Source organism: Zeugodacus cucurbitae, chromosome 3, assembly GCF_028554725.1.
Source record: "Zeugodacus cucurbitae isolate PBARC_wt_2022May chromosome 3, idZeuCucr1.2, whole genome shotgun sequence".
Lineage (NCBI taxonomy): Eukaryota > Metazoa > Arthropoda > Insecta > Diptera > Tephritidae > Zeugodacus > Zeugodacus cucurbitae.
Window position 1 is genome coordinate 29,006,688 of NC_071668.1, and position 20,733 is coordinate 29,027,420.

Here is a 20,733-nt window from a genome sequence, read left to right on the forward strand (position 1 = left end):
AGTCATGATGTTACTGAACAAATCAACAAATAAGTTTTGAATAAGTAATAATGTGTGTGTTTTATGGAAATTGGGGAGATATTGACGGCGATATACTCGTACATACATACATATAGATCAGTTGGTTTGGTCAACAAATCTAAAAAATTTCAATTCAATGGGCAACTGTCGTGGAATTCGCATTGAGCTGTTTCATTGGGGCCGGACCAAGCAGAAAGGGGTGTTAGATGTGTAGGGTTAAGGGGGCATGCAAAGAGGTGGTTAGTGTCATGCAGGGACTCTTTGCATGCAGAACATATGTTGAGTATCTGGATAGGTAGGAGTTTAGTCTGCTACAATATCCAGAACGAAGTTGCGCAAGGGTCACTCTAGTTTCGCGAGGCAACTCGAGATCTGTGTCTGCAACGTTGGGTGTTATTTCTCCAAGTACGCCATTCAAGGGTAGGGAGTCAATGAAGGTGTTAATAGCTCCTCTGTGAATGGCGTTCAGTGCTTGTCTATAGTTAGTCGCGTACGATCGAGTAACTGCAGGGGTGATTTCTACTAAAGCATCCCAACAGAAACTGCTTGGTAAGCATTATGCTATGCTCCTTAACCGGTAGCATGCGGGCCTCATTGTGAAGGTGCTCGACCGGAGACATCAACCCGTGGCTGTTCGGAGGGCGGTATTATGACAAGTCTGAAGCTTCCCCATCTGCGTCCTACTGCATCCAACAACGTTTCTTTGTCTTTATCCCAGACATTTCGTCCGAGGACAGTGAGGAGGTTTTTTTTTTTCGCAACTCCCACAGCAGCCGGTTCTACGCACCGGAGTTGACCCGGATTTTATCCGGTCAAGGGCTGCCCTTTCGGCGATTTAACCCTGTTTGGATCGATTAGTTAAAAAGGAGGTTTTTCGATCGAGACAATTATAGGTAGATAGTCTGTTGCGAGAGTTAGCATAGGTCGCCAGGTTAGGCTATTTATCAGACCACTACTAGCGATTGTAATGTCAGGCGAGCTATTACAGCCCATAATTCTAGTGGGGGCTTCATTGTGCAGAATGTCGAATCGTCAATCTGTTATGCCAGCTCCATCCCCCGACGATCGTTTGGCAGGCAAGAATGCCATATATCGTGATGCGCCGTCAAATACTGTCGTATTTAATTAGCAATTCCCACTGGATCGTAAGATTTCAACCAAATATTGAGTAAAAGTGCTGGTTGTGGTTTTCGGAATTTAAAGCTGTCTAAGCCATGTAATAGAATCAGGGAAGACATTTTATGAGCCGTTTAATAATAAATGAAATTTAATGATTTAGTGCATTTTATGTTGGAGAAAATAATACCATCAGCAAGACTCAAAGCGGACCTTGGACTTGGTTCCATTTGATGTTCGAAATCACATGTAAATTCAATGAAGTAATGACTTTGAAGTTGGGGAATTGAAAGACATGTTTAAAGGTGAAATTGTATCCAATTTCACGCTGTGCTTGCTGAAATTTATTTATTTATATAATTGATCAATTAATTTTAGTTTGCTTAATTCAAAATAGTTTTGGATTCTTTTCGATTACTTGAATTATATATAATTATTTTTTTTTTTATTTCATGTTATTATACAATGCTCATTGTATATATTAATATTGTCTACGAGAGCGTGAGCGAGTTAAACGGCATTGGTTAACGTTATGTAATCGGTATTGAAGCTCAGGTTGTCCAACCTTCTCAGACACCCAGATTTTTACATCTTTAATGGGCATGATATTAACGTTCCATGCATCGTCTACATTTCTGGCATCGCCCTCGGCACATTCGGCACATTGTGTAGCGGGTACTACTTGATCAAGTTCTGTCGGTCCATCAATTACTTTATATAAATCTCTGACAAGATATATCTTGAAGATGCCACGATTCTTTTGACGCTCCATTTTGTATATAGCACATACTAACGATTGTACACGATTTTCTATTAATTTCATTTGTTCACGTATGTCTTTAATATTAATCTCCTTATGATCTACGAAATCGACAGCCAACATGGATATATCTACACGAGTTTGATCACGTATCAATTGCAATCCTTCGAATAATTTTTTAATACGTTCATTTTGCACATTGGCCTTCCTTTTAAGATTTATATTATTCAAACGCTTTACCTTCAACATATTTTCCAATTTCTCAATCATGCCATTTTGTGATCTTAGCGCATTCCGATTACCAATCTTTAGTTCCTGTAGTTCTCCGAAAAGACGCGCCACGGAATTGTTCAATAGTGTTATACGGTAACTGATTTCATTTGAATGGTTAGAGAAGGAATAATATAAGCTCTCTTGTTCTTGGAATTTGTCGATGACATGTTCAATGTCTGACGCTTTGGTGTAGTTTAGAATTTTCTTTAAAATTTTGTTGTAGAGATTCAGTTTCTTTATATATTTGTCTCGACAGATTTCTCGGCGTACAATTTCTTTCATTGGTATTTCAGTTAGTTTTCGTTTTACAAATTTCTTCTCATGGAATTCCCACATTGTGTCGTTTGCAGTTTTAATCCGCTGAAGTGTTTCCATTTCCAATTTTCGTTTATCCAAATCATACATAAAGTTTTTACCTTGAGCATCTAATTTCTCAAACATATCGATACCAATTTGAATTTGATCTAGTGCAAAATCAATCAGGTCTGTAAGGTATTTGTTTTCGCTGGTCAATTTTTGGATGTATTTAGTGTAAAACGAATAATATAGTCTTCGATCATTAATTAGTTCACAAATGTTTAGCCGAAGTTTCTCACTTAACGCGGTCAATTTACATTCCATCTGAATCTGATTTTCATATTGATCCTCCAAAAGATGCAGAGATCGTTTTGCATGTTCTAAATCTTTACGACTTTTTTGGAATTGTATCATATTCATTTGACAAATCTCCTTATTTATCACATTCAATTTACGATCTAGATTGTTAATATATAACTTCAGTTTTTGAATTTCCTCGCTTAGTGTTTCATTGCATTCGATAAAGCATTTGATTGAACTCAGTGCTTGATCATTTTTGTCGTCGTGACACTTTCCAGATGCAGTCCATATCTTTGCTTTCAACACGTCCTTTTCGGTTTTCATTTTGTTGCACCCATGCTTATAGGACTCAAGCTGCATAGTTTTGATTCGTACATTAGGCAAGCGAGCCTCCAAGTCTTTTCTATATTGGCGCTGTCGGGCTTGTAGCTCTGAATTTGTATGCTTATAAAGCTTTAAGAATTGAGTTGCATCGAACTCCTTTATAAATTTTGTGCTCATAATTATATTTGTTGCTGGTAGGTGTACTAGTACGTATGAAAATATTTAAATTCACGAATTTAGAGGCAGAACTCGTTAGATTGTGTATTGATTATTTTCGTAAATTTCGTGAAAAGTTGTAATAGTTGGAATGAGAGTTCAATTTGTAATGATTTAATTTCCAAAACAACTTGAATTATACGAAAGCAGTAGGTACGTAATAAAAATTTAATAAAACCGACTACAGTGAAATCTTTTTCGGAGTTAATATCAATGAAAACCGCCAAGTATAAATAGCGTAGTCGCTGGTCTACTGATAACGAAAGAAAGTCCGAACATTATTGTAAAAGTAACTGTAACCCACCAACTATTTTAAGTATTAGATATTCATCATAACAGGCTTTTAGCAGAGGAGAAATGGCCCGCCCCAAAGAGACTGGAAATAATGATGTTAAAAACAGTAAAATAATACCTTCTACTTCCTCAACTTTTTCTTCCGAAAGTTAGTTCTACGTTTGTATTTTGATTTTATTCTGGTCAAACTGCAAAACGTCAGCATCCATCGAAAGTATTTCAGAAATATTTTATTTCACTACAACAATAATCTCCTCAAGTAGTAGCACTCAAGGGTCATGTGGACCGCCTGGATGGTGCTGGAATTGACAGTGGCAGCTTAAAGTGGTAATTGAAGATTCTTTATTGTTCGAAAATATGCAAAATCCAACCAAGACGACTCCTATATCTCATATATACAGGTTTGTTAGATGACTTCTACCGTTAGTGTTTTCTTTCGACTATTCCGGTGATCCATAACAAAATTAACCGCACTCAAAAATCACGGGAATAATTGAAATACATTTGCAAACATTTTTAGCACGTTTTTAGTAGCAAAATTTCTGAATCTCCGATTTGAATATTGAATTATGTTCCGCCAGAAATGGAATAGTCAGGAATGCAAAGTTCCATTCCATTCATTAAGAAACTATCGATTAATTTATTACTGATCGCTCTTAATCGACTGCAAATTTTTGATTGCTTGTCACAGCTGATTTTGACATGTTTTTTTATCAGCTCATAAGGTTTAAATAAATTGGTGGCAAATCCACGTATGACGGGTTTAATTAAATTAGCAAATTAATAAAAACATTTTAAAGACGTTCCTTTGTATAATTTGAAGCGCTAGCCTCAGAAGCTGCTTTGATATGAGTGGAATTACGATAGCTATAAGCGGCGTAATCGCCATATGCGCTTATCTTTCTACTGTGCGAATGATCCCGAGGTTCAAGGATATGTTTCTTAAAGCCGGTTTGTATGGTAAAGACCTTTGTAAGCGCGAACAAACTCAAGTGTAAGTATAAAATGGTGTTGGTTTATAATACATTCAAGATTCATATTTATTTATTCATTTAGACCAGAGTCTTTTGGCGTATTAATTGGGTGCGCTTTTCTTGTGGCTATGTTTCTTTTTATACCGATTCCATTTACATTCGAAGAGGCTGCTTTGCTTGACGTTAAAACCGGAGCGAAGCCATCAACTTTTCCTCATGAAGAGGTAATTAAACAAAAATTCTTTTTGCTACATTGTGTTATATGTTAAGGTTAATAATGATTTAAAAAAAAAAAATTATTTACAGTTTGCTGAAATGATTGCCGCGCTCTTATCTATTTGTTGTATGATTCTTCTTGGATTTGCCGATGACGTATTGGATTTGCGTTGGCGTCATAAATTGCTTCTACCAACAATGGGTACATTGCCATTATTAATGGTTTACTATGTGAATTATAATATTACAACCGTAATAATGCCTAAGTTTGCTAGACCGCTATTAGGATACTCCTTGGATATTGGTAAAGCTAATTAGCAGTTGGACAACATTTAATAATTACTATTAATATACATTCCTAGGCATTTTCTATTACATCTATATGGGTATGTTAGCCGTGTTTTGCACAAATGCAATTAATATCTTAGCTGGAATTAACGGTCTAGAAGTTGGACAATCTATTGTGATTAGTGCATCCGTTTTATGCTTTAACATTATTGAATTGGCGCTTGGGCATCAAGTGGATTGTCATAAGTTTTCAATTTATCTTATGCTTCCATTTGTAGCAGTTTCACTGGCACTTTGGAAATACAACAAGTGAGTACACTCTATCAATTTTAGTATAATGTGGTTGCTGATTTTTTTAAACGTTCTTTCCATTAAATTTAACCAAATATCTTCTTAATATCATATATGAATATGACTACTTTCCCTTACGATACTTTGATTTACGAGGGATATCACACGCCCCTTGAACCTCTAATATTAAATGCTATTGAACAATTTATATACGGAAGCCACATTAAGTGAAGCATGTTTTATTTATTGATTTATTTCTTAATTATTTAGTACATACATATATTATTATTAACTATGACAATACATTTGAATTTGAATTCTCTGATTTTCACTGCATGATGCATTTTGTTTTAAATTAAATAACTGTAGCTATAAATTGTGTTATAAATTAACAAATGCTTTTGAATGTGTTATAATTGTCTATAAAATTATAAATATTAATATGTTGGGATGTACAAAAAAGTATTAGCATCCGCTGAAAATGCTGATAACATTCGAATTTTCACAATTATATAAAAAAACCTAAAAAAGTAGTTTCGTCTCTAATCCCAATAACTTTATCACAGCATTTTGTATATAATTTAAATCTTTAATAATTGTTGTAATTGATTTGTAATAAGCTATGCGCGATTTACAACTTGTAGTTATACTAATAAGTATTTTAGATTAATAACTACAAGAAACAATGTGGATATAATACATAATTTAAAGCACAGTTGCATAGTACATTATTTATTTATTACAGTTACTTAACAAATGATCATTGTTGATATGTTTTTATTGCAAAATTAATAATACTTGCGCATGTACAAACTAAAAGCATAAATAAATTATGGTAAAACAAAGGTACTACCAAAATACCATTTTGGGAAACTTTTCAGATACAAGTTTAGTTTTTTTTTAAATTTTTGAGAAACACTAGTTGTAAATCGAATAATCAAGTAGCGCTGAGTTGAAATTAATTTGATGCATTTAAATTTTCCATCAGTATCTTTACGATGCTCCAATTTTTTTTGCCATCCTCTTTGAGGCATTTTTTTATATTTTATTTACCAATCATGTTTCCAATTTTAGTTGCAAATTATAAATGACTTGGGAATTTTCATGTAATAATTTATTTTTAAACGTATTAGGCACAAATCTTGAATAACTTTCAATATATATGTATGTATGTATGTCACTGAAATGATGATAAAGCTAATAATGAGATTTCATAATCCATTAAACTCCATCGTAGGTAAGCAATATATTTTTGGCAAGTAACTTGCACATTCATTTTTCATAATTCGAAATTGGTTATGAACATTTTTTTTTAATACCGATATTCGAACTATCATTCAATGCCACTCGAACTCGATCAATGTCAAGATGAGGATGTGGCTACAGTTTCTGACTTTGTTAGTAATTTCCGGCTTCATATTCAATGTCATCATCAAACGACTCGTATAAATTAATTAATAGATTGCCATATTTTGAATTATCTGTTTCCGCCACTGCGGGTGCATAGTATTTATCCGAATACCGACGATTGCGCAGGAGCTGTGTGCGCCCATCAACATAAACACCGGTGGCAATCAGTTTTTGCAAATAGGTCACATCAATGTTATGGCCACTTACAGTCTCCGTAAATTGAACTTGTGTCAAGGAACTAGTTTCAGCGTGTAATTCGGCGACAATTTCTTCTGGTTGCTGGCAGTATTTGCAAAACCAACCACCAAAATGATTTAGATCGCCAATGACGAAAGGTGCTCTGTGACTACTTTCTGCTTTACTCATTTCCATTATCTTTGCTGGATCTTTTTCACCACCATTTATTTGGCTTGGGTTGTCCACATGGACAAAGGAACTTATAAGACCATTAAGATAGGTTTGTTTTGGATGTTGCCAATAAAAACCATAGACAACATACTTCAGTCGAAAAAGCACATTACGAACATCGTTTGCATAATATTTAAGAAATTGCAGTGCTTGTGGTGATGGGAAAACACGATCGTCGGTATAAAGTAGCAGATCGGTTGATTTTAGTGGTAATAGTTGGAGTTGTTTATGCTTCAGCTGTTGAAGGAAGTGTGCATATGCTGCTTTGGTGGTGCAATTCCCATTTTGTAATGCATACTCTTGGTCACATTTGAAAAGCATATATTGCTTAGCTGTGAGCTTCTCTTCTAACATGTGTTCAAGAGTTTTTGGATCCTTACGTGCTGGCTTTACAAATATTACAAAATAGTCAACTATATCTTCGAGCATACTTATTTGTAAGTCCAGTAAATCCAAATTAAAAAAATTCCCTTCCAAGAAGTAAATTAATCTATGTGGATCCCTTGTTTTAGTTGGCTGCTGCAGTTGAAATGGTGTTTTTAACGTTAACAGTGCACGCCACATAACCTCTGGTTGTCCACAATCCCTTCCATGCCATCCTGCGCGACACTTGCATTGTGTGTTCTCTTCCTCCCAAGAAAGTGCCACATATTGTGGAACTTCATCATTCGATATTTGAGATAATTCGTCGATACTACCTTTGCGGAAGCACCACAATGCATCGTTGCCAAACTCAGGCAATAACCCGGTTCTATTTCTTATTTCTATGGTTGAATTCAGTCTGTTCTGTTTGACATAAAAGTCTTTTCTAAAATTGCTTTCTTTCCCTGATTGACTATTTTCGATCACAGCTTGCAATAATTCGTGCTTTAGTACTCTTTTCCTCACCGCATTCTCGGTTAAACTAACATTTGTGGAATTGGTTATAAAGTTAACTCGTCTCATCCCGTGCAATGCTTCAGTGCTTGGCTTATTAGCTAAGTTTTTAGTATTGGATACCAAGTTTTTGTTGTCACCATTTTGCGAAGTTACCTCATTGATGCTGGTATTGAGGCCACCACCTAGCTGCAACAACCATAGGCACGAAATGAAACATATTTGGGCAAGTACCAATATAGTTAGTAGTAGTTTCTTAGTTAACGTTGCTTTGCCTCCGATTGCAGTTGAACTTGCTACATCTTGCATTTCGATGTCTGTTAAAATTGTAGCATAACCTGAGTAAAGATGCTGGTGGTTCGCGAGACGTATTGTAGCATTTGTTCCGTTGCGTTGAAACATTTGACATTTGTGATACATATAAAATGCAAAAAGTATCACAAAATATTCACTCTACATAGTTTGTTCAAATTATCTATAGTGAAAGTAGAAAAATTTCTGCTAATTTGAATTTATTTTTCTTTGCAACACACCCAAGAAAATCTTGCACTTCTAGACTGCAAAAGGAATAATGAATAAGATGTGTGTTAAACAAATCAGCTGTTGTCGGCTGTCGGACAGTTCTTAAGCAGCTGACTATAGGGGGGTTTTAAATGTAGTTCTCTTTTATTTGTTTTGTTACGATTTTTCCATTCATTTGTCAGAGAACCAGAGAACGTTAAATGAATTCGTGAGAAGAAAAAAATAGAGAAAAAGAAGACAGCATCGAAAAAAATCAATTTAAGACAATTGTGATATTTTTGAATTACAAAATTTACGGATGATAAGGAATGTGTGTTATTTTGAATTTTTTATTATATGTAAATGTAGTATGCATCTTAAAATAAGAGGGAACAACTGAAACAATTATTGTTCAAATGTTCTTTGTATATACCTTTTTGACCCAATCTAATACATATATAAAAAGGAAAGGCATTTTTCGTTTTAATTTTATAACTTAAGACGGGCTCACCGATTCAAACCAAATGTTTATTCTTTATTCGGACTATTGATGAAATGGTTTCTGTGAAGTTTGAACAAAATCGGTGGAGCGGTTATTCATTTATCTATGTATACACATATTGCTGTTCGTTAGTCTCGCTAAAACTCGAAAACGACTGAACCGATTTTTTTTTTTAATTTTGTTTCTAATCTATCTATTAAAAAATAAAAAAATAATTCGGAAAAGTCGGAAAGTGGCAAGTGAGGGGAGATTTTAGTTTCTGGGGCGCCAAGATTTGAGTTCACTTTTATGCAAGTGCGCGCATTGGCTGCTGTTAACACAAACTTCAACGCTCGATATCTCGTAAACGGAGCGAGATATCACTTTTTTTTTTATTTAATAAAAAGTGTTTATTTTGGGCTAATTTACCTAAAAGTGAACTCAAATCTTGGCGCCCCAGAAACTAAAATCGTGCCGCAAGTGACAACAGAGAATTCAGAATTGCAAACGAACGATATTATCTACAATGAAACATTGGAGTTGATTGAAGACTTGTGTTTGATTATGAATGGCAAACTATTGACTGAAATACATATACCAGCGCCAAATCGTTAAGTCAGAAATGTACTAAATCGTACATTGGAATGTGAGCGTGCATACGACAGAATAACTTTGGAACAACAAGTATCAGGAAATGTTCCATTATTGAATGAGCAGCAGTGCCTATGATTAATTGATGAAGGCTGTTAATGATGGAAACAGTGGACTATTTTTCTTGATGCGTTTCTGACATCATTGATTTTAACAACAATACCATCTCAAAATGGTATTGCGTTGGCTCTCGCATCTACTGGAATTGTTGCAACGCTACTAGGCACTGAAGCTTTCGTTAAACATGGAAATCAATGAAACACCTGTGGCAAAAGTGTTGAAGAATTGTAAACTGATAGTATGAGATGAGTTAAATTCTCTGGAAGCACAAACAGAACAATGAAAGTTCTGTTGAATAATAATCGTCGCATCGGTGGCGTAAAGCTCCTGTTATCAGGCGATTTTTGACAAACACTTCCTATTATTTCGAAATAAACAGTGGCGGATGAATTGAACACATGTATCAAGTCATCGTATTTGTGGCGGTACGTGAAAACGATAGGATTGACTATGAATATGCTATTGTACCTGCAACAGTATAGCACCGCAGAAGAACTGCTAAGAATTGGACAATGGCAAATTCCGATTGATACTTCTAATGGTTTGATATCAATTCCACCTGCCAAATGTCAATTCACTTCAACGAAAGATGAACTCATCGTGAATGTTTATCCGAACGTTGGCCAAAATTATCGTAACTATGATTGGTTGGGCGCACACGCAATTTTAGCTGTCATAAATACCGATGTTGATGACTTAAACTAACAATTCAAGTCAAATTCCGGGATATTTGTGTTGAAAATGAAGACAAAGCCGTGAATTATCCAGTTGAATTTCTAAATTCTTTGCATTTGCATGGCATGCCGCCTCATCATTTGTGTCTCAGTGTTGGATCTGTCATTACTATGCTTCGCAATAATCATGCACCGAAATTGTGTAATTGAACCCGACTGATTGTGACGCAGCCATCGAATAATGTGTTATGTGAGTTGGAAAACAAACATATCTGTACATTTACGCACCGGAACAGAAAATAAAAATTGTTGTTTATCAAGCTGCGTTACATTGAAAAAATTTAAAAAAATCGTTAAGAAATAATTTCAACACAATAGAAATTCCAATTGTTTTCTTTTCAAAACAAATAATTTCGCGCAGGTCATCATCTGCGGTGTCAGCTAGTATATAATATTTAGGAACTATAGAGCGAACATGCTACATAGGGGCCATCCATAAATTACGTCATACGAATTTAAGGACTTTTTAACCCCTCCCCTCCTCCTTGTCACAAGTGGTCACATTTTGAACTCACCCCCCCCCCCCCTGACGTGACGTCACACATTTTCCAATTTTATGGATTTATCATAAAATAAAAAAACAGGTTATTCTATTTATTCTTATTTTTATTGAATAATCTTTAATAAAATCAACATTTAGTTAAATATTAAAGTACAGAGACAACGAATGACTAGTCAAGAAATATTAGATACTTAATTATGCTGCTGCATGATCGGCGAGGTACAGAGCAGCCAGTCCTCTAGCACCCAGGAGCGCAGCAGATCGGGAAACGATATTGCCCTAAATTTTGAAATGTGATGTCACAAAGCTTTTGACCCCTCCCTGCCCCTTGTCACACAATGTCACTTCTGAATGATACCCTCCCCCCTTCAAGGTGTGACGTAATTTAAGAATGGCCCTATATCTATTCACTGATACCTTAAAAATATACTTTTATTTATTGTAGTCATGTCCATTATCAATTATTTTGTGACCCTTTTCGACCTCTTTACGTTTAGGTGATAAGCTCGAGTGTAAGTTGATATCAAATTCCAATACTTCGACCTCCATTATAGATGTTTCTTTGATTTCTGGAACCATATTGATTGATATTTACAGTGCTGAACAAAAAAAGGAACACTTAACCCAGTAACCCAAATTGTTTTTTTAACTTTTTTGATTGATGATAAGGTGGCATCTATTACACAAAAAAATGTGGGCCAATTCCGCAGCGAAATCGTTCTTTGGGAATTCCCGACTACTGCAGAGAACTTATAATATCTATATATATATATATATAACGTTTTCGGACTACTGTCGCTGTGAAGCATGTGTAGGTGGACAATAAAATAATATTTTATTAAGAAAGTTTTTTGATTCCAATATTTTTTTTATTAAATAGTAAACTTACTGAATTAGTATGTATGTATATTGTTTGATTTTTTATTGATTACGGTGGATCTTTTTTTTTAAGATTTTTTGTTGATGACAGGGATTGCTTTTTTGTTTGCCCTGCAATTTCAGATACAAAAGAAACCGATTATTATAATGTAATTATTTATCGCTTTTCGGTAAGTTTGACCTGTGAAAGCTGGCTGCCAAATCTCTAATTTAGGTATGCCATCAATTTTCATATAGTTCCAGAATCGTCTAGGGTTGGAACAATAGATCTGGGTGAGCCTTTTAGCCAGTTCCTTTAAGTGAGTGTTTCATAACACATACATATGTATGTACATACATACAATATATCAAGCACCAATGAATATATCGGAGTAAATATTGCCGCCTTTCGAATTTGGAATTTGTTAAAGTACATCCCTACTAATATTATAAATGCGAATGAAAGTTTGTTTGTTACGCTTTCACGCAAAAACTACTAAACCGATCATCATGAAACTTTGTACATATACTCTTGAAGGTACTAGAAGCAACATAGGGTACTTTATATTAAAAAAAAAAATTACGAAAGGTAAAACAATTGTTTCTCAAAAAATCGGCAAATGCAAAGTGTATTCAACAAAGTGAACCAGGTATATGACATATCACAATTTTTTACCCGAATGTGACATGTTTGTTGCCATTGATTTAACCCATGCATTTATTCAAAAATTCAAATTTCGTAATTCAAAAGTAAACAAATTTCAAACCAAAAAAAAATATTTTTTAAATGAATAAAAGAAAATGCCGAATACTTTCTGCTTAGGCAAAACAACTCATGGAAGCAATTTACTAAGGTTTTGTGCTCCAACTGACAAATTGAAAACAATTTTATCAATATATATTATATTGTTAAAGTTAAAAAAGGCGGGTTAATGTAAACAAATACATGTATTGTTTACTATTTTATTGTCAAAAGCGGGTATGTCAAATACTTAGTTCACTTTGTTGAATACACTTTGGTCAAATGTAGCTACTTCAGTAATGAAGTTTTACAGTCATGAAGTTTCAACCCTGAATACTGTAATACCGTCCCATTGTATGGCGGTAACGAAAATATCTAATTTAATTGAATATAGTTTCAACTGTTTATAATATTTCTATATTTATTGTGACTTTCTTCTGTCGTTACATGCAGTATAAAACTATTCCAATTTTTGAGGTTATCCGTAATTTTTGTGGTTAGCTGTTACTTTATTATTTTAGATCTTACTCGCTGATGTTAATTTTTACTCTGCTTTTTTTTTAAATGCCTCGAAAGCGGAAATCTGGTCTATCCAAAAATTCATTCAAATCAAGAAACTTCGGCTCACGCAGAGCTGAGAAGACAACAACAAGCAGAGCGACAAAGAGTTTTGAGAGCAGCTGAAACGCCTCTTCAGGCACGAGTTCGTTTAGAAAGACAAGCTGCACTGCAGACAACTAGAAGAGCGATAGAAACACCAGAACAATCGGTAATGGTGGACTCTTCTTTCTCGATGCACCAGGAGTAACTGGAAAAACGTTTTTACTTAACTTATTATTAATGTCCGTCAGAAAAGACCAAAAAGTAGCAGTTGCCGTAGCTTCGTCAGGTATTGCCGTGATGCTATTAAACGGCGGTCGTTCGGCACATTCTGTTTTAAAATTACCATTGAATTTGGCATAGGAAGATTCGCCCATTTGTAATTTTAGTAAAAATAGTTCACGAGGTAGAGTGCTGCGAGAATGCAAGCTTTTAGCAACAACATTTGTATAGTGATCAGTGGTTGTGTGCAAGAGCAATATTAGCACCAAGAAATGAAATCGTTAATAGGATCAATGATCTCAGCCAAACAATCAAATTTAGTTATCATATTGACTCATTTCTATTATTATACCCTTACCCTTTATCTCTCATACTTATTTAATACCTCCACTGCGGGCGAAGCCGCGGGTAAAAAGCTAGTATGTATATAATTTCGGCTGCACCCAACCTTAGCCCTTTGTTACGTGTTTATAAAGTATTTTGATTTTTACTCTTATTTATTTCCAGATATCCGTCTCAAGTGTTTGTGGGTGATACATATTGTTATTTTGCTGGTATGACATTTGCCGTCGTCGGTATATTGGGACATTTCAGCAAAACTTTACTGCTCTTCTTCATACCGCAGATTCTGAACTTTTTGTATTCAGTGCCGCAGTTATTTCACTTCGTACCATGTCCACGACATCGTTTACCCAAATACGATGCTAGAACCGATCTACTACACATAAGTACGACGGAATTTCACCCGAAGGAATTGAACAAGCTGGGTTTGTTAATGGTGCTTGTGCTGAAGAAGTTGAAGTTAATATCATGGCAAGAACAAAGCGACGGCCGCGTGATTACGAACAATTTCACGCTCATTAATTTCGTCTTGGTCGTATTCGGACCCGTACACGAGAAGGTTGTTACACAATTTCTGATGGGATTACAAGTGATCTGTACCTTGTGTGCAATGGTTATACGATATCCTCTGGCAAGCTACTTTTATGATACCTAATTCGATAAAAAGTGTTCCTGATTATGTATGTAAGAGTACATACATATGTACTTGACTAGGTATTTTGTCAGACAATTTGTATTTTGTTGAAACCAAAAATGTAATAGGTACGTACTGTAATAAGTCTGATTGTAAAACTCTAAAACTAGTGTAATTAAGTGTGAAAGTGCAAATAAAGAAAGCAAAACATTTAGTTTTTTTATATTCCTTACACCGAACAAACTATTTGACTTCATAGACAAACCGCGAGCCTTTGAATTGAATCGTGAAAATAACCTTCCTTTCCATAGAAGTAAGTTAAGAAACTGAACTCAGTTAGATCGTATTTTCAGTATATCACATTATTTTCTTATGTTTTGATTTATTTTAAAAATATTTTCTCTTAAGAAACTTCACTTCTGTAGGAACACGCACCTAACAATTAAGCGTAATTTACTTAATATTTGAAGATCTTCTGTTATATTAGTATTTGCAATGAGTATGTCCGAAATATCAACCGAATCTGAGCTGACCGTGGCCGAAGAGGAAGAAGATCGAATAAATATCGGAGTGAGTTGAAAAAGATGCATCAACACAAGAAACACATTACACAATCCTTACGTGTTTACGTAGCTCTACATTGGCGGTCGCAATGCAGCTGGGCAACGCCATGGTCGCGGTTGGGCCATACTACCGAATGGGGATCAATATGATGGACAATATCGACAGGGCAGGCGTCATGGCATCGGGTTGTATGTATTCAAAGATGGTTCGCGCTATTATGGGTCCTATCGCTGCGGTAATCAAATTGAAATGAATAAGTTGAAATAGACTAATCAGTTTCTCGAATTGCAATAAAATATGTCAATAGGACACCGCTCTGGTCGCGGCATGTTTATCTATCCCGACGGTAGTATGTATGAGGGTTGTTGGCGCAAGAACATTAAACATGGCAAAGGACGGTATAAGTATATTAACAATGATTGCTATATGGGCAACTGGTATCGCGGCATGAGACACGGCGTTGGCGTTTACTGTTTCAAGTCGGAAGAATGCGGCGAACTACGGTTTAAAGGCACGTGGCGTATGGGTGTGCGTGTGGGTCCGTTTCAAATATTTTATGGTGATGAAGATCACTCAACTATACTACATGGAACCTGGGATAATGAATACCCACAGGGCCCAGCAGTGTTTACTTTCGATCAACGTTATATGCTGATGGGGTTCTTCCAAACGCCTGGTATGACGTATAAAAGTAAGAAAAGTGAAGAGGGCGATACGGAGGAGTTCGGTGCCGAAGTCGACACTGAACGCAATGAGAATGGTGGGTTCGTTGACGTGTTACCATCACAGTGGTTTGCTCAGGATATTTGTTGTTATGATTATGCACAATTGCCACAAGAGCCAGTACCGTTGCCTTTGTCTGATTCCGAGGTGTCTGTATGTTCATTGAGTACAGTGCCCACAGAGTTGACGCTACAGCGTAGTATTATATATGTTGGCGAGGCAGAAGAAGAAGGAGAGGGCGAGTGCGTGGAGTGCATACCGTGTGAGGGGGTTAGTGAGAGTGAAATCGAAACGGAAAGTGAGCACATCTGCAGTCCGCAAGCCGATCCCTGTGCTATCGAAATCATAAGTGAGCCAAAAGAATGTTAATTTTAAAATAAAAATTCAAATAATTTTTTTTTATTACTTTATAATTAGATATGTCAATTATTTGTCATATGTCAATTATTGTAACCTACTGAACGCAAATATAATTGACCAAAAGAAATACTCAAATTATACTTTTTAAACTTTTTATTTTCTGTTTTTATCAAATGGTAGTGTAACAAAACCTGCATTTAATGCATTTTTTCAATATCGTTTTATAAACGCTGCGTGTCGCAACCATTACTCAGAAAGCCGCCAGTAGGGCGCTGCCCGCAGAATTGAGTTTAGCGTAAACTCCAGATTGAGGGGTGTTGGTTAATTCACGTATTTTGTCCATAACATAGTCCACCGATACGACAATAGCAACAGCCTCTTGGCCAAATGGTGTTGTTGTTAAATTACCAATGGCTTGAATTGCGCGGTAACATGCCTCCAAGTCAACAGCCCATTTCAGCAATTCCACGATACCTTCGGTTACCACACGACAACATTCACCCTTTGCTACGCTAAGCGTCTGCGATATTGTGACATTTAAATAGAATGTTGCAATGGCGATCTGCAAATTCACACTGCCACTTTTGATTTGATCGATGTGTGCCGAAATGCTCACCAAGCGAGGCTCAATTTGTTTACGCCCAGCTTCATGGCGCATCATGTTTGCTAGGCAACGGACTATCATTAAAGTATTTGCTGCAGATGTATTCAATTTTGGCAGAATGTTATCAAGGAAATTAAAAGAATTTAAAATCGAAAATATTGGTTCATGACGTATAGCCAGACGGGCCACATCCAGTACTGGAAAGAGGATGTCTGCAAATATAAAAACATATGAAGAATACTATTCTAAATCTGTTTATATTATTTAATTTACAAACGAACCATTAGGCCACCGTAATAAATGGTGCAGCGCTTCCACTGAACTTGTGTCCACTTCTGGCGATGCGCTTGTTAGTGCAATAATTGCGTTTAGCAAAGTATCCGAAACCTTTTCACTCTCATTGGTCAGCTTATTATTAAATTCCCTATGTAGAAAAAATATTAGGTAGTTTAAGTATGTGCATTTTATATATATTTAGCGTTATCATTGACTCACTTCAATTTCTCCAATACTTTGGCTGGATCACAATTGTCAAAAGTTACATAACTGCTGACGGGAAAATGTTTTTCACTGCCTAAAGTAGGTAAATTCATTAAACTTACTACAGTTAGTACTTTTCCAAATAAAATTGTATACCCTTTATGAAATTAACTTCCGTTTTTGGTTGTGAAAGCGATGCAGCTGTAGAGTAGCTTGAACCACCAGTAAATGGATCAACGTTGCCTGCGGCATTTAGGCTTTGGTTGCTACTACCAGGTACGTATCTCGAACCACCCGTGAACGGATCCTGGTAACCACTTTAAATATAAGATATACCATAAATAAACGTTTTCTAGTGTTAGTGCAAGTTGTTATTTACCAACCTAACGGTCGGTTGTGTCACCACATTGCCAGCACTTTTGGAGTTTTTTATTATAAAATTAGCAACTTGGTCGAGATAGGCTTGTGGTAGATTGTTTCGATGTATAAATGTTTGCGCAGCTTGCCATGGGTCTTCACCAATATTATAGGGCAGTTTTATTGGAGGCTCAGTATCTGAGATGTCTACCGAAAAAACAAAGTCGTATTCCTGGATAGTAATTATTATGGGAAATTAGCTATTAATTGGAATTAACTGGAATTTGCAAAATACAAACCTTTCCTTCATGTAAGGTTTTGCCCGAAGAGGCTTGAGATCCACCTGAAGCACCTGCAACATCACCAATTAAAGTCCATTGTCCCAATTGCCACGCGTAACACTTCACTGAACCATCCTGATGACGCACCATTTTCGTTTGACCCTCTCGCGTGCCATTTGTGAGTAATGCTTCAGGACCGGGCAAACTAGTGATATTTTTAAATATTTCAAACATTACCAAATAATCATTTTTGTTTCATGATGACATAACTCTACTTCGTGTAGTAAAATTTTCCACAAATAAACTTTAATATTATATTTTTTCGAATATAATTGACCTAATTACTATTTTTGGGTATTGATCAAAAGCTATGCTTAGACTTACTCAGTCTTTTTTATTCCACCAATGTCTTCAGACATTTGTTCTTTTCTAATAGCGACCGCATGCTCATAAGCTTTAAGGGACGTTTCATTTGCATATCGGGCAGGATCCTTTGTAAATACACGAACCACACCATCACTAGAACCAGTCACAATATCGCCATTCTTCAAGCAAGTTACGGACCAAACTGATTGTGCAGGATGAATAATGGCCTCACCCAATTCTTGGCCAATCGACAAGTCCCACATTCGTAGTGTACTATCTTCACCACAGGTCACTATTATGTTTTCTCCCAGAGCCGAATTCGCCGCAACGGAATATATGTAATTTGTATGACCACTCAACTCTTTTACACATTCACCATCATCATTCCAATATTTTATAACTGCATCATTGGCGCATGAAACTAGTGAGTTATTATTCATTGGTAAAATTCCACGAACACAATCTGTGTGTCCTTTTAGCATGCGTAATTTTTCACCCTTGGCATTCCAGTAATATATGCATTTATCTGCTCCACCCGTAATATATTTTTTTGCCTCGACCATGCAAGCCACTGACCATACTGCTGCTTCATGGCCACGTAACACAACTGAACTGACATCACCAGTTTCTTTAATAGTCCAGATACGCGCCGTTTTATCCCAACTACCAGTAATAAGAGTTTTTAGCTCTGCTCCAGCCGCGATTGAACAAACTGTGGAGTCGTGTCCTTTGAGCGATAGTATGGGCACAAAACCACCCTCTTTGTAAATGGCGACGGTGGCATCATTGCTAGCTGAGCAAACCCATTGTTCTGTTTCAAGGTAGAACACAAAAGCTACAAAGTTTTTATGGTCTTGAAAAGTGACAGCCTCTGTATAATCTTGCCTTAAAAATATTTAAAATTATTATACAAAAATATTTAAAATATATGCAGAATAATTCTCACCCCAAACGTTTCCACAATTTAACTGTTTTATCGCGAGAACCCGAAATTATAATTTGTCCTTCCACAGCCTCCCAACCGGCTGCAACAGAGCGCACATCCATGGAATGACCATACAATTCGCAACTCAGTTTGTAATCGTTCAAAGTCGCTTCCATTTTCGAATGACTTATTATATATTAACGAATATTAAAAGTTCTTCGCCCTACAAGCACACTAAATAATATCGTAGACAAGCAATAAGAAATTTATCTGTTGTTCAGTTGCAAATTTTTGCAACGATGAGCCGACAATAGAAGAATTTCCAATAATCAAATGTCATCCAGTTGGTGGTTGACATATATACATATATATGGCGATAGCGGGTTGTGACATCTAGCGTTTACTAGCAGCAATTCTCTTTTGTTACTCATAGTGGTATAAAGCCGATGAAAGTAATTGGTTCTGAGAAAATTAAATCGTTTCAAAACGGGTACATGGTTTTAAGCTTGATGCAATGAATAGGATGAAAAATTGAAAGATTTTACTTGGAGTTAGTTGTTTAAATTTCTGTAAATCTTCACTAACAAAGTATTATTCAAAAACTATATAGTACGGAACCATATACTTATACTGAACACTATATAAAGTTTTTGTATTATGTATGTACATATTTCCAGTTGAGTTTTCAACTGTTTCGGAAATCTAATATTAGAGAATGTGAAAACTATGCTCTATCCAGAGAAAGATGGTCCAAAAGTGACACATTAACTAGTCATCATTTTTCTGATCTTTATTGCAATCATTGTTGTAACGTTTCCTTTGAAAGATGGGTTGATTAGGTATTAAGTTTTCAATTTCCGATTAGTATTTGAATAGGAGTAATTCAATGCATCATCATCGTTTGGTAATAATAATTAGGTTTCAGCAAACGAACTGCCTTTTATTAGATTCCAATGTATGTGCAACAGTCTTGGACAGATCTGTACTTAGATGCTTTCAACGAGTTGGATTTATTGTATATTATTTGAAATCAAGTTATCTTTTGAAATATCTGATTGAAATTAGACCGTAACAGATTTTGTCTGCTGATCGTTCTCCAGGATATATTCATTTGACTTGATTTTGTCGAAGGTTGAGAATATTTTTAAGCATAAGTTAATTAACAGTAAACTTAAAAAGGATAAAAATCGGTAGAAATGGATAAAGATAAATTCCTATTCACCAAAAGCTTTCTCTAAATAAAATGAACAATATGTCCAACATAAATCAGAGTGTCAGAAATCCGATTAAATTCATTTTACCTTTGTCCAAAATTATTTCAAATTGCTCTAGCATTTCAAATTTAAATAAGTTTCCGATTAAGAGAATTAAGAGAAAACTTAAAAAGTTCACTCAAATAGAATTTAGAAATAAACAAGAAGGAATGGCTACATTCGGGCGTAACCGATAATTTCTTGCAAATTATTATGTTATTAAGATAACATACAATTTGACCCGTAAATTTGGGGGCTGAGGTAATTCCTGGGAGGTAATGAAAGTTATGATCCGATTTCACTCATGTTTGGTACAGAAACAGACTATTGAAGAAAATAAATTTCAGCTAAATAACATTAAATTATTTGAGAGATTTAATGATATTTTCGGTAAAAAATTCTCCTTAGGCACTGAGTTTTTTTTTGTTC

General features: G+C 35.5%; 5 protein-coding genes across 5 annotated transcripts; 2 read left to right on the forward strand and 3 right to left on the reverse strand.

Annotated features, from left to right (window-relative positions):
• Positions 1 to 1,618: 1,618 nt before the first annotated feature.
• On the reverse strand, positions 1,619 to 3,091 carry LOC105212912 (uncharacterized). The gene is made up of 3 exons (XM_054226589.1): positions 2,767 to 3,091; positions 2,441 to 2,655; positions 1,619 to 2,374 (listed from the first exon to the last, which is right to left on the reverse strand). The coding sequence occupies exons 1-3, from the start codon at positions 3,089 to 3,091 to the stop codon at positions 1,619 to 1,621; spliced, it is 1,296 nt and encodes a 431-aa protein (XP_054082564.1).
• A 1,203-nt stretch (positions 3,092 to 4,294) lies between these two features.
• LOC105212909 (UDP-N-acetylglucosamine--dolichyl-phosphate N-acetylglucosaminephosphotransferase) lies at positions 4,295 to 14,630 on the forward strand. Its single transcript, XM_011185267.3, has 5 exons — positions 4,295 to 4,595; positions 4,658 to 4,799; positions 4,882 to 5,095; positions 5,154 to 5,388; positions 13,923 to 14,630. The coding sequence occupies exons 1-5, from the start codon at positions 4,450 to 4,452 to the stop codon at positions 14,410 to 14,412; spliced, it is 1,227 nt and encodes a 408-aa protein (XP_011183569.1). The 5' UTR covers positions 4,295 to 4,449; the 3' UTR covers positions 14,413 to 14,630.
• On the reverse strand, positions 6,327 to 8,686 carry LOC105212908 (uncharacterized). The gene has a single exon (XM_011185266.3). The coding sequence runs from the start codon at positions 8,482 to 8,484 to the stop codon at positions 6,769 to 6,771; it is 1,716 nt and encodes a 571-aa protein (XP_011183568.2). The 5' UTR covers positions 8,485 to 8,686; the 3' UTR covers positions 6,327 to 6,768.
• LOC105212907 (radial spoke head 1 homolog) lies at positions 14,563 to 16,176 on the forward strand. The gene is made up of 4 exons (XM_011185264.3): positions 14,563 to 14,704; positions 14,800 to 14,961; positions 15,025 to 15,190; positions 15,263 to 16,176. Exons 2-4 carry the CDS (start codon positions 14,887 to 14,889, stop codon positions 16,045 to 16,047), a joined length of 1,026 nt encoding a protein of 341 aa, XP_011183566.1. The 5' UTR covers positions 14,563 to 14,704; positions 14,800 to 14,886; the 3' UTR covers positions 16,048 to 16,176.
• LOC105212906 (phospholipase A-2-activating protein) lies at positions 16,174 to 19,388 on the reverse strand. The gene is made up of 8 exons (XM_011185263.3): positions 19,073 to 19,388; positions 18,145 to 19,011; positions 17,779 to 17,965; positions 17,506 to 17,711; positions 17,279 to 17,439; positions 17,138 to 17,216; positions 16,924 to 17,066; positions 16,174 to 16,854 (listed from the first exon to the last, which is right to left on the reverse strand). Exons 1-8 carry the CDS (start codon positions 19,225 to 19,227, stop codon positions 16,289 to 16,291), a joined length of 2,364 nt encoding a protein of 787 aa, XP_011183565.1. The 5' UTR covers positions 19,228 to 19,388; the 3' UTR covers positions 16,174 to 16,288.
• Positions 19,389 to 20,733: the final 1,345 nt, after the last annotated feature.